The sequence below is a fragment of the Carlito syrichta genome, unplaced genomic scaffold (genome assembly GCF_000164805.1).
Source record: "Carlito syrichta isolate Samal-C Ts95f unplaced genomic scaffold, Tarsius_syrichta-2.0.1 Scaffold308899, whole genome shotgun sequence".
Classification (NCBI taxonomy): Eukaryota; Metazoa; Chordata; class Mammalia; order Primates; family Tarsiidae; genus Carlito; species Carlito syrichta.
This window is the reverse complement of record NW_007252995.1, coordinates 291650-305548: the sequence shown is the minus strand read 5'-3', so window position 1 is coordinate 305548 and position 13899 is coordinate 291650. Positions and strand designations below refer to the sequence as shown.

General features: G+C 41.5%; 1 protein-coding gene across 1 annotated transcript in view; it reads left to right on the top strand.

Annotated features, from left to right (window-relative positions):
- The window catches only part of FAM193A (family with sequence similarity 193 member A), a 79937-nt gene that overhangs the window by 15024 nt on the left and 51014 nt on the right, over positions 1 to 13899 (top strand). Inside the window, exons 2-6 of the mRNA XM_008066383.1 lie at positions 1210 to 1287; positions 3035 to 3147; positions 3286 to 3528; positions 6802 to 6955; positions 7072 to 7251. Of these exons, the coding sequence (XP_008064574.1) occupies positions 1210 to 1287; positions 3035 to 3147; positions 3286 to 3528; positions 6802 to 6955; positions 7072 to 7251 (768 nt within the window). The remainder of the gene's footprint in view (positions 1 to 1209; positions 1288 to 3034; positions 3148 to 3285; positions 3529 to 6801; positions 6956 to 7071; positions 7252 to 13899) is intronic.

Below are 13899 nucleotides of genomic sequence, written 5' to 3'. Positions count from 1 at the left end.
TCGAAGCTGCAGTAGTTGTGAGCATTGCCATTGCACTCCAGCCTGGGTGACTGAGTAAGACTCCGACTCAAGAAAAAGAACAATCACATGCACTTGCACGTAGGACAACTCAGAAAAGTCTAGTGAATGGATGGAATCTACTTTATGATAAAAATGTTACAAACGCCATTTAGTTGCTGTCATTAAGAAATTTACTTGTTTTTAAAAAATCCAAATGCTGGCATTGTCCAGAAAAATTTAACAGGTTTATTTATAATTGTTATAAAGTTGAACAACTGAAACTCGTTTGCTGAAACATTTGGCTTGCGTTAATGCCTTATATCCTCGCTTTTATATTAAGACTTCACACACAGATGAACGTTGAAAAGTTGCCCATATCTGATTGCTGTTTCCTGTTTTTCCACTCACAGTCATATACTTAGGTACCGTTTGACCCCATGGGGGTGGGAACCCTAACATTCAGGACTGCCAATAACAGGAAGAAGAGACACTTTTTTTTGACAGTGAAGTGTTTCCCATTTAAGTACGTTCTCCATGTATGCAGTGCTAGCTGGATGTCTTTTGGCATAATTGTTACACATTTGGGATGAATAGCACACAAGTTGGTGTCTTCAAAAAGGCCAACCAGATAGGCCCACATGCCTCCTGCAAAGCACCAGTAGCTGTGCTCTGGAAGCCCAGATCTGTTCTGAAGTCCTGAGCAATTTCTTGCACCAGCCTGGAAAGGAAGTTTGCACATCCAAAGTTCAGACCTGTAAAGATGAGGTTTCTTCACCCCTCCAGTAGAGGGTGCACTTTTGCGAGCAGCTTTTGCTTCCTGGGTGCTTTACCACCGGTTGATTTGCAGGCAGTCTGCTTTGTACGAGCCATGGTATAGAGACCTTCCTACTTACTCCTTCTCCTTCGGCTGGAGATCAGCGAGCTAGAGGCAGCACTGGCAGTGAAGAGCAACGGCCTCATCCCTATGCGTCTTTCATATAAGAAAAGTACTTGTGATGATTTTGAGTAAGTCATGTAAGATGATGAAATAGAACACCTGGTAACATATTTATAGTATTGTATCTTTATTTTATTTTTTTGTTTGCAGATGATATTTCTCATATATATCAACTTTTAAAATCTCCCCTTGAAAATGTCTTGTATAGCTGTTCCTGCTACTAATGTATTTTTTGTGGTTATTTTGTTTTTTTGTTTTAATCCCGTTACTAGATGACAATGAAAACCAAACAGCGCATGTTAACAGAAGACTGGGAGCTTTTTAAACAAAGAAGATTCATCGAAGAACAGGTAACCTTGTTAATAAGAGGGACAAATAAAGGAAATCGAATTCCTTCGAGCGAATGATTTATTTGCATGTTAATGTGCCCTGTTAGAACAACATTTGAGGACCACATTGGCATGTCCTGCCAACGTTAAAACTGTTCAAGACAGTGTATTTATCTCAAGCTAAACTAGTTTTGTTGACCTATTTCCTTATCTTTCATATATGAGGGGGACCCCAAAAAGATGGAATTTATTTATTAAAAATTGTGTTATTGATTCTTAAATGTTTAAAATTCAGTCACCTTCATATTACTCTATGGTGGAATACACCGATCAAGATGCTTTTTCCACTGCTCAATTGTCAATTTGGATGCCTTCTAGTGCTCCTACCTTTTTTTGTTTCACCTCTTCCACATCGGTAAAAAGTTTTTCTTTGAGGGCTTTTTTCATCCAGGGAAACAGAAAAAGTCACTTGGGATGAGATTGAAGGAACTTTGGGAAAAAAATTCACTGAGACCAAACTTAGCCTCTTACAAGAATGCTAGCTGGTACACTGATACCGATGGGTTCCTAGAACACATACCTAGCGGAGGAAGCCTGTACCATAAAGGGCCCACTCTTCAAAAGACAGTTTCGTGTTTTTTGGGTTCCCCTCGTACTTCTCAAGGAAAACCTGTGTCTATTGAATGACCTCTCTCGCCTATAGCAGTCCTGGGTATTTTTCAAAGGATAGTGCCCCGAGTCCCCACAGTCTCCTGTAAGGGAGGTGGTGTCACATCTTCAGGTTACACACAAGGAGGATGACGGGGTGAGGTTAAGGATGTTGTCTGATGTCAAAGAGCTGGGATTGGGGCCCAGGCTCTCCTAACAGAGTGCTGTGCCTTCAGTGTGGCTATTGGCAAAGCTGGACTCCCCTTTCTTCCTATTTTCAGTGGTGCTTTCTCTAAGCAGTCTTGCCCTCTGTCAGTGATGCTGTTTGGCAGAGCTCTCTGGTGACCTTCCCATAATGGGTCTCAGGGTATTCAACTTCATTTGGGAGCTTGCTTCCCTTGATCTCCCATCCACGCACCACAGCAACTCTCTTCCTCTGACATTTTCTCCACCTCCTTTGTGAACTCCCCTCCCTTAGCCTTCCGTAAATACTGGTGTTCCCTGGCCTTGGCCCTGTGTTTGCCTCTACATTCTCAGTCCCATGGTTTCCTCTGAATACCACAGGAATATAGATGACACCTGTGTTCAGTCCACTCACCTGCCCCCCCCCACTACATTCTGCATGTGTCTTGTCCTGTTGAGTGGCCCCTCCAGCTGCCACTTGTTCCATTGCCAGAGCTGGTCCAGAGTTCCTTCTCTTTTCAAATCCGGATGCTTGCCTAGTCAATTGGAAGTTTAGATGCCACCTTCTCGATGATTTCCAGGTACACGCCTTCTCCTCCATGTGCCGGTCTCTTTTCCTACAGCTCCTTTCCTGGTAACTAGCAAGTACCGAGCACACAGCAGACAGGGTGTACAGATATCTGCTATGAGGCTGCATCATAGCTATTTGCTGAGGATGAAAGCGTTCAGACACTCCTGGCACCTGAACCCTAGTGTAGCTTACCTCTTGGCTGCTGCATACTACAGAGCTGCTGCCCCTGTTTTCCTGGTTCTGTCCCACTGGAGGAAGCTATGCCCATGAGCATGATGCATATGACCATAGTAACTGAAAAATATGAGCCATGGAATGGGAGAGGTGTCCTGACAAGTTAAATCATCACCTTTTCGTTTTCCTTAGTTAACGAACAAGAAAGTAGTTGCTGGTGAGAACAACTTCACAGACACTATGAGGCACATGCTGTCATCCCGGCTGAGTGTGCCCGACTGCCCCAACTGTAGCTACCGGAGAAGGTGAGCCTGGGTCATTGTGTGGGTGAAGTGGGCCTTGGGACCTTCACTGAACCAAGTAGAGGCTGGAACCGACCATCAAGAACACGGTCTGGCCTTCTCTATTGACTCTCTTGGTAACTGTCCTTAATTCCCAATCAGATGTGCTTGTGATGACTGCAGCCTCTCACACATCCTCACTTGTGGTATCATGGACCCACCCGTCACTGATGACATCCACATTCACCAGCTACCACTGCAAGTGGACTCTGCTCCCGACTATCTCTCTGAGATGCGCCCACCCAGTGTGTCATCAGCAAGCTCAGGGTCAGGCTCCAGCTCTCCCATTACAATTCAGCAACATCCCAGACTCATCCTCACAGACAATGGCTCTGCACCAACTTTGTAAGTTGTAACTTTGAAATAAAGTTTCAGAAATTTAAGTGATCCAATAATGAGTAATAGAGACATTATTGTCTACAGAAGTATGAACATGATTATTGTGCTCCTCTTGAAAAAGGACCCTTTTCTTTAAACAACTTTTAAAACATGAAATCAGCAAACCCAAACTTTTACACTATTTCATTACCTGAAAAAAATATGGTAGACTAATCAGTGCTAGTAAAAAAAACTACATGTTGGTCTGCAGGGAAGTGTCTTCAATTCTGGCCTCACTTCTCCTCATTCTCCTGGAGGGTGACCAGCCACTGTCCATCTGCCTCATCTGTCAGCCCAGCCTTCATGCCTGTTCCATGTCTTGCTAAGAACTCAGACAGTCACTTTAGCAAGCTATTGAAATTTTCTGTTTTCGTGTTCCTACATTATTAGAAGTGCATTTCGTAGTAGCAAGGTGGCTGTTAGTTGTCACCAATTCGTGTTGTAGATGGCTGGTCCCAGATTTTTTCAGAGTTGTGACCTTCTAGAAGAGTTGCACCTGAATGTATGTAGTTACTCAAGTAAACTTATTTTTATGTTACATGTCTTTTAGAGCATGCAGGGTTGCATGTCCTTTGGAGGGATTTTGGAACTGACCCTGGCTGCTCAGCATTTCTCAGATTTCTCTGACTGACCAGTGTGTGTCCATTCTCTCCATCTGGATTTCTTATAGTCACTCTGGCATCTTTCTTGAGTCTTTCGATTCTTAACGTGGGCTTGTTCTCAAAAACAAAATAATTCAAAAGGACTGGTGTGAACTCCATGACTGTCTTCACTGAAAGATTACAAGCTGCTTTAAAGCTTCAGAGACATTGTGCACTCTTCAGGGAATAAAACAGAGGGTTTTGCAGCTAACTGTTGCCCAGCTTTTTACAGAAACAGAGAAACATGTATAGTCAAATACAAATTTAGGCTAGAAAATTTCATTCCTGCCATTTGTCTCAGCTGCTGATGTCAGTTGTGGGCTCTTGTCCCGCGTTCAGTAGTGGAAGTTATTGGCTGTGGGAGCCTTTCTCCTTGGGCCATCACTGCTTACCATTGGTGGGAAGAGCCTGGGGTCTTCGATTATTAGGCCCTCAGCAACTTGAACTGCCATGGTTTGAAAATCTCCAGTGTTATCTTTGGTTTGTGCTGTGTTTTTTGGTACTTTTTCAAAATTGGTTTAAAAAGGATGGTTATACAGTTATAATACTGCAGAGCTTTCTGGATCTCATGGGTGCTAGGGTTGGTGGAGCCTCCCATCATCACGTGGGGCAAATGGTTGAGTTGCTTCATTTTAGAACCTTGGTTTCCTCAATTGTAAATTGGAAGAATGATAATGACACAGGAGTGGGTGTGGGTGTTGACTGAGGCAACATGCTTCATCACCTCGGGGTCCTTAGACCCTCAGGAAACCTGAGCACCCTTTACCTGGTAGATGCTGTTTGAGCTTCTCTTTGGTGAACTCCAGATTATAATACATTGTAGTGTGTTGAATCTTGCTTTCTTAGACGTGGAAAAGACACTTGATTGTGGTAATCTTGGCCATTCTTTCCTAAAAACTTAAGATGGGCCAGGCTCGGTGGCTCAGCCTGTATTCCCACGCCTTGGGAGGCCGAGGTGAGTGAATTGCCTGAGCCCGCAAGTTCAAGACCCACCTGGGCAACTTGGCGAGACCTCATCTCTAATAAATCAAAAAATTAGCTGTGCGTGCTAGCGCGCGCCTGTGGTTCCAGCTACTTGGAAAGCTGAGACAGAAGGATCGCCGGAGCCCAGCAGGTCGAGGCTGTGGTGGCCAGGAGCGTGCCACTGCCCTCCAGTCTGGGCGATGGAGTGAGACTCCAACTCAAAAAAAAAAAAGAGAGAGAGAGAGAGTGAGACCTTATCTCTACACAAAATTTAAAAAATTAGCCAGCTGTGGGTGGTGCGCCTGCAGTTCCATCTACTTGGGAAGTTGAGATGGAAGGATCACGTGAACCTGGGAGGTTGAGGCTGTGGTGAACTAGCTGTGATTGTGTCACTGCACTTCAGCCTGGGCGACAGAGTGAGACCCCGACTCAAAAAAAAAAAACTTAAGACAACCAGTTCTTAAAATTTTTACTTTCTGGAAGTCATGGTACACCCAAGCTGAAGATGGACTCAGTGGCTTGTTTGTGTGGTCCCTGGGACTTCCAGTTACACAGAACTTGAACTCTATCAGTTCCTTTCATGTACCAGAAGATCATATGTTATAAGTGGCCTTAGTAGACTAAAGCCTTGAAATCTGTTTTAAAATTTTTTTAGTAAACATTACATTTGCCCATTGCTTAGATGTCTTGCTAAAGCACTCTAGCCTGGGCAACAGAGTGAAACCCCAATTCAAATATAAATAAATAAAATAATTAAGATCATGATTGACCAGACCATGCCTGATCTTGTAGCAAAAAAGTTTTAGTATTTTGTTGCATAAGTCTCTCAAGGTTTTGCTCAACTGACTTGCTGAAAATTTGGTGGTTAAAAAAGCAAACACGGCCGGGCTCGGTGGCTCAGCCTGTAATCCCGCGCCTTTGGGAGGCTGAGGTGAGTGGATTGCCTGAGCCCACGGGTTCGAGACCCGCCTGGGCAGCAAGACCTCATCTCTACAATAAACCAAAAAATCCGCCGGCGTGGTAGCGCATGCCTGTAATTCTGGCTACTTGGAAGGCTGAGGCGGAAGGATCACCGGATCCCAGCAGGCGAGGCTGCGGTGGTCAGGAGCGGCCACTGCACTCCAGTCTGGGCGACAGAGTGAGACTCCAACTCCAAAAAAAAAAGCAAACATGACTGGGCTCAGTGGCTCAGTCTGTAAATCCCACGCCTTTGGGAGGCTGAGGTGAGTGGATTGCTGAGCCCGCGGTACTAAAGATCTAAGGTTGCTCTCTCGTACCCCTTTAATTTTAATCAAAAATTGCTTGGAGTAGCAGAGAGTTTTACACCATGGGTCTTCAGGTCAAATGGAGATATAAACGTTAATCAGTTAATATGATTAAATTTTTGTGGTTTCCTTAGTATTCTACTTTTGGAGGGTTTGTTTTCCCCATTCTTCCAAATAACACAAGTGTTCATCTTCCAGATGTTTTTCTCATGTGCAGGTAACTAAGAGATGTTAAGTAGTGTGAAGGATACTTAACATAATATTCTTTGTAAATGAAAACAATGATTTGTAAACGAAATGTCTAATGGGTGGTCACTGTCCTTCCCAATTGAATTGGATGGCTTCATGGTGACCGTCTCTGCTTATCTCAGTTGTAGTGATGATGAAGATGTCGCACCATTGTCAGCTAAATTTGCTGATATTTATCCACTGAGTAACTACGATGACACAGAGGTGGTGGCCAACATGAATGGAATCCACAGCGAGTTGAATGGTGGTGGGGAAAATATGGCCCTGAAAGATGAGGTATGGTTTCTTCATAGCAACAGTAAATAACATAAAATGGTCGTCTGGTTTAAATTTTTTATATTACTCTTTTGTTTTGAAAAGTGTAATTAAATTATAAAAAGCTGCTTTTAAAGTCTCCTCAGGTAAGCAGTACCAGTAGCAGTTCTTCGGAAGCTGACGACGAAGAAGCAGATGGTGAGAGTAGTGGGGAGCCACCAGGAATCCCAAAGGAAGATGGAGATCTGGAAAATAGGAGCCCCAGGAAAGAGGAAAGCAAAGTGGACAGTTCACCCTCATCTTATCCAACTCAGCAGGTAGTATTTTATGTTTTTAAGTTTCCTGTTTTGCTAAGGGTTTCTTTTTCTGTGTATGTTTTCTCTAAAATTATTGAGCACACAGTTATTCTATTCCAGTAATTTCTGAAGACTAGAACTGGAGAGAATCAAGGCATACTTATAAACAACCCTATGCTAATTTTGTTTCTCTTGCTTGATCTGTAATTATCAATCTTGATTTTGCAACATCCCATGGTAGCTCCGTATATTTAGGTGTCATGGAGTTGTTTTTGTGTCTGTATAGAAGCAAAGAGGTTTGTGGTTTTTGTTGTTGTTGTTGTTTTAATAAAATAATGGAAAGTTAAAATTTCAGAAAATGTTTGTTTTTCATAGGGGGTATCCAATACCCCCATTCAGTATCAGTTTTTCTGTTAACCAAAGGTGAGAGTGCTGTATCAGACTGTTATTTTTTATAAATGGCACAGAGTTTTATAATAGATACTCAGTAAGCAGTTTTTAAATGAATGTCAAGATGTTTAACTGCTAATTCATTTTATTAAGTAATGCAAATAAAAGATTCATACAATAAAGGTAATGATATTGAAAAGTACACATTGAGAAATCTTGCCCCACCTCCTTCCCCATCTACCCTGTCCAACACCTGTGGACTCCCAGTCCCTATTTCCATTAGATAATCAGTTTTACTTATTTATTGTATGCAAATGCAAATAGTTATTCTTTTTTTTTTTTTTTTTTTTGAGTTGGAGTCTCACTCTGTCACCCAGGCTGGAGTGCAGTGGCGCACTTAGGCCACTGCAGCCTTGACCTGCTGGGCTTGGGTGATCCTTCCACCTCAGCCTTCAAGTAACTGGAACCACAAGCATGCGCCACCACACCTGACTAATTTTTTTGATTTATTGTAGAGATGAGGTTTCGCCACGTTGCCCAAACTGGTCTTGAACCCTTGGGCTCAAGCAATCCTCTTGCCTCTGCCTCCCAAAGTGCTAGGTTTACAGGCATGAGCCACCACACCTGGCCACATCTCACTTTTTATGAGTGGAATTGAGCATCCTTTCATATATTTAAAAGCTATTTGTTTCCTTTTGTATCTTATTATGTATATAAGAGTTTTTAATATATTGGATACAAGTCCTTTATCAAAAATATATGATTTATGGCCAGGCATGGTGGCTCACACCTGTAATCCCAGCACTTCGGGAGACTAAGGCTGGAGGCTAGCTTGAGACCAGTCTGGGCAACTGAGTTAGACCCTGTCTTAATTTTTGGGAACCAGAATACACACACACACACACACACACTACATACATACACACATATGTACATATATATAACTTGTGATATTTTCTGTTGGTCTGTGGCATGTCTGTTGATTTTTTTTTTTTTTTTTGAGTTGGAGTCTCACTCTGTCACCCAGACTGGAGTGCAGTGGCCGCTCCCGACCACCGCAGCCTCGACCTGCTGGGCTCTGGCGATCCTTCCGCCTCAGCCTTCCAGTTAGCTGGAATTACAGGCATGCGCTACCATACCCGGCTGATTTTTTTTTTATTTATTGTAGAGATGAGGTTGCGCCTGCCCAGGCGGGTCTCGAACCCGCGGGCTAAGGCAATCCACTCATCTCAGCCTCCCAAAGGTGCAGGATTACAGGCTGAGCCACCAAGCCCGGCTCGTCTGTTGATTTTTTTATGGCATCTTTCGAAAAGCAAAATTTTTGATTTTAATGCATTTCTGTTTATCATTACTTTCTTTTATGAATCATGCTTTTGATTTCTTGCATTCTTATATAAATTTTAGGATCAACTTGTCAGCTTCTACAAAAAAGCCTGCTTGGATTTTTATTGGGATTGCTTTGAATTCTTGAATATATTTTAGAATTTACCAGCAAATCTTCTGAGTATGTTCTTTTCTTTGTGGAATGATGTTGATCAATTTGGGAAGAATACATTTCTAGCAAAATAGAATCTTTTAATATATGCACATGCTGTATCTTGCCATTTATTTAAGTAGTCTTTCATTTCTCTTAGCAGTTTTTAAAATCTTTCACTCTTTGGCTCTGAAACTTAGTTCTTAAATTTGTTCTTAAGTATTAGGTGTTTTTTTATTCTGCAGTAGAAGGTATTTTCTTTTTCTTCCTGAGTTGGAGTCTTACTTTGTCGCCTAGACTGGAGTGCAGTGCACACTCCCGGCCACCGCAGCTTCACCCTGCTGGGCTCCAAGCGATCCTTCCACCTCAGCCTTCCAAGTAGACGGAACTATAGGTGCACACTACCACTCCCAGCGAATTTTTGATTTATTGTAGAGACGAGATCTCGCTAAGTTGCCCAGGCGGGTCTCGAACCCACGGGCTCAGGCAGTCCACTTGCCTCATCCTCCCAAAGTGCTGGGATTACAGGCTGAGCCTCCGAACCTGGCCAGAAGGTATTTTCTAATTTCGTTTTCCAACAATTGTTGGTAATATACAGAAATACAATTGATCTTGTGTTCTGCAAAACTTGTTTATTAATTCTAGTAGGGATGGGGCTTTTTTGTTTTTTTGGTGGATTCCTTTGGATTTTCTTTATACAAGATCACATTATCTCAACTTACTGAGCTAGCTAGAACCTCTAGTACAGTATTGAATAGAAATGGTACAAAAAGACATCTTTGCCTTGTTTCCAGTTTTAGGGGGAAAGCAGTTATTTTTGACCACTAAGTCTGATATACTAGCTTCAGGTTTTTCTTATATGCCCTTTATTAGGTTGAGGAAATTCTGTTCTATTCCTAGTTTCTTGAGTTTTATCATGAATTTATATTGAATTATATGTGTAATGGATTTTCAAATGCCTTTTCTGCATCTTTTAAGTTGATCCTATGGTTTTCATCCTTTATTCTGTTACTGTGGTGTGTCATACCAGTTGATTTAAGGATATCAAACCAATCTGAGTTTCTGGGATAAATCCCATTTGGTGATGATGTATAATTCTTTTCATATATTGCTGAATTGGTTTGCTGATATTTTGTTAGGATGTCTTTGCCTGACTTTAGTGTCAGGGTAATACTGGCTTCATAGAATGAGTTGGGAACTGTTTCTCCTATCTGTGTTTTCTGAAGGAATTTGTCTAAGATTTAGATTTCTTAAATAAGTATTTGATAGAATTTACCAGCAAAATTCTGTGAGTCTGGTCTTGTGTGTGTATGTGTTGGCGGGGATTTGTAATTACTAATTCAAATTTTGTTTACCTGTAATAGGTTTATTCAGATTTTCTATTTCTGGGATAATTTTTTTTTTTTTTTTTGAGTTGGTATCTCACTCTGTCACCCAGACTGGAGTGCAGTGGCCGCTCCTGGCCACCGCAGCCTCAATCTGCTGGGCTCTGGCGATCCTTCTGCCTCAGCCTTCCAAGTAGCTGGAACTGTAGGCATGCGCTACCACACCCGGCTAATTTTTTTTGATTTATTGTAGAGATGAGGTCTCGCCAAGTTGCTCAGGCGGGTCTCGAACCCGTGGGCTCAGGCAATCCACTGACCTCAGCCTCCCAAAGTGTGGGATTACAGACTGAGCCACCGAGCCCGGCTTCTGGGATAATTTTAATAACTTCTTTCTTTCTAGAAATTTCCTCACTTCATCTGTTGTCTAATTTGTTGATTTGAAGTTTTTATATTCTCTAGGAGCTGTAGGATTTGTAGTGATGTTAATTTTTTTTTTTTTTTTTGAGTCAGAGTCTCTGTTACCCAGTCTGCAGTGCAGTGGCACATTCACAGCCACTACAGCTTTGACCTGCTGGGCTTAGGCTGGAACTACAGGCTTGCCACTATGCCTGACTAACAGTTTTTATTTATTGTAGAGACGAGGTTTCACCAAGTTGCCCAGGCTAGTCTCAAACCCTGGGCTCAGGCAGTCCTCTTGCCATTACCTCCCAAAGTGCTGAGATTATAGACATGAGCCACCTTTGTCCTTAATTCTTGATTTTAGTAATTTCGTCTTCTCTTTTTTAACCCCCTCAGGCTAAAGATTTGTCAATTTTGTTGGTCTTATAAATGGTAAATTTTTGTTTTGTTAATTTTCTTGTCTTTTGTTTTGTTTTTTTTGTTTTTGTTTGAAGTTTTCTCTGTTTTTCTCTTTGCTAGTTAATTAGTTTTCATTATGATCTTCATTATTGCGTTCTATATTCTTTGGGTTTGGTTTGCTCTTCTTTTTCTAGTTTGTTGAAACAAAGCTTAGATTACTAACTTTAGAACTTTCAGATTTATTGAGATTTGTTTTATGGCCTAACATCTGGTCTGTCCTAGATAGCATATACTTAAATATAATTTGTATCTTGCTCTTCTTGTGTTGAATATTCTATAAATGAAAATTTGGTCAGGTTGGTTATGGCACTGTTTAGATTTTCCATATTTTCTTCTTCGGGCTGCTAGAACAAAAATGCCGTAGACTAGATGGCTTATGAACAACAGAAATTTATCACAGCTCGGAGGCTGTGAATTCCAAGATCAAGGCAGCAGCAGATTTGGTGAGGGCCTGCTTCCTCATAGATGGGGTCTTCTCACTATAACCATGGTAGGAGGGACAGAGAAGCTCTCTTGAGCCTCTTTTATAAGGGCACTAATCCCTTCCCAGAAAGCAAAGACTCATAAAGTTCCCCCACCTCCTAACTCCATCACCGTAGAGATTAAGGTTTCAACTTAGAAATTTTGGAGGTTCACAGATAGTCAGACTATAGCATATGTTCTTACTGATTTTCTGTCTAGTTGTTATTTAAATTACTAAAGAACAAATTGAAGTCTCCAAATATAACTGTTAGATTATTTACTTCTTTCAGTTCAGCTAGTTTTTGGTCTTTTTAGTTGGGTTCTCACTCTGTCACCCTGGCTGTAGTATAGTGACTCTGTCGTGGGTCACTGCAGCCTCAAGTTCCTTGGCTCAGGCAGTCCTTCCACTGCAGCTTCCTTGAGTAGCTGGGACTCTAGGCACATACCACCATGCCGAGCTAATTTTTAAATTTTTTTTTTGTAGTGATGAGGTCTTGCTATGTAGCCTAGGCTGGACTTGAACTCCTGGGCCCAAGCAGTTCTCTTGACTCAGCCTCCCAAAGTGCTGGGATTACAAGTGTGAGCCACCACACCTGACCAAATTCTGCCAGTTCTTGATTTATGCATTTGGGAATGATGCTGTTGAGTGCACTTTTACTATAGCCCCCTGATATATTGACCCTTTTGTCATTACAAAAGTCTTCTCTACTAGTATTTCTTACCTTAAACTCTTTTTTTTCTGATACTAGTCTAACTACTCCAGCTTCTTAAATTACTGTATGCATGTTAAATTTTTCATCCTTTTGCTTTCAGCTTCTTTGTGTCTATGCATCTAAAATTTGTCTTTGAATCTTTTGGTTGGCCCTTGCATTTTTATCCACTCTGAACAAAATTTTTAGTCAACCATTTAAATTTTGCTGTTGATTCTTGAATTATGTTTTTCTTAGTGACTGCTATAAGGATTGCAGTATGCATCTTTATCACTGTCTATCTACTCCAGATAGTGACTTAATTCCAGTAAAATATACAAACATTATTTAATATTACTCCATTTCCTTCTTCCTCCTTTGTAATATTATTGTACTATATATTTATTACTTGTATAGATATTATAATAAATCAATAATGTATTACAATTGTTGCTTTTTATAGTTTTATTTTAGAGAAATTAAGAGCAAAGAAAGGAGCTCAGTATCATTTCTGTTGAATATTTCTTTTTTTTTTTGTTTTTTTGAGTTGGAGTCTCACTCAGTTGCCTAGACTGGAGTGCAGTGGCCGCTCCCTGTCACCGCAGCCTCGACCCGCTGGGCTCCGGCGATCCTTCCCCCTCAGCCTTCCAAGTAGCTGGAATTACAGGCGCGCGCTACCACGCCAGGCTAATTTTTGATTTATTGTAGAGATGAGGTCTCGCCAAGTTGCCCGGGCAGGTCATGAACCCGCGGGCTCAGGCAATCCACTCACCTCGGCCTCCCAAAGCGCTGGGTTTACAGGCTGAGCTACCAAGCCCGGCCTTGAATATTTCTTATAGGATCACTTCGCTAGTAGTTAGTCTCAGTCTTTATGTGTAAATGTCTTTATTTTGCCTTCATTAAAACAACAACAACAAAACCCAGCATTTTTTTTAAAAAGCAGCTTTAGGTATACAACAAAGTTGAGTGAAAGTTATGGAGGTCTTCTATACCCAGTATCCTCATATACAGCGTCCCCCACTATCAAAATTGTGCACCAGAGTGGTACATTTCTTACAGTCTCAGGTGTTGGCTAGAAGAAATAGTTCTCCTGCAAGCAGTTCTCCTTTCTCAGACAGGCATTTTAATGGGGACTGGGGTCATCCAAGGGACATGGCCTTGGGCTGCTGGAAGCCTTAGTTCTGCAGTTCTCAGTATCTCTTTGTTTTTATCCATTTTAGGGCTCATTGAGCTTCTTGGATCTGTAAATTAATTTTTTATCAAGGTTGGGAAATGTTGACTCTTATTTCTTTTATAGTCTTCTTCCCTCTTTTCACTCTTCTTCCCTCTGAGCCTTTGTTACATGCATGTTTGTATACTTAATGCTTTTCCACAAATCTCTGAACATTTATGTATTTTTCTTTAATCTCTTTTTTCCCTGTTCTTTAGATGGATAGTTTCTGTTATTCTGTCTTCAAGTTCACCGATTCTT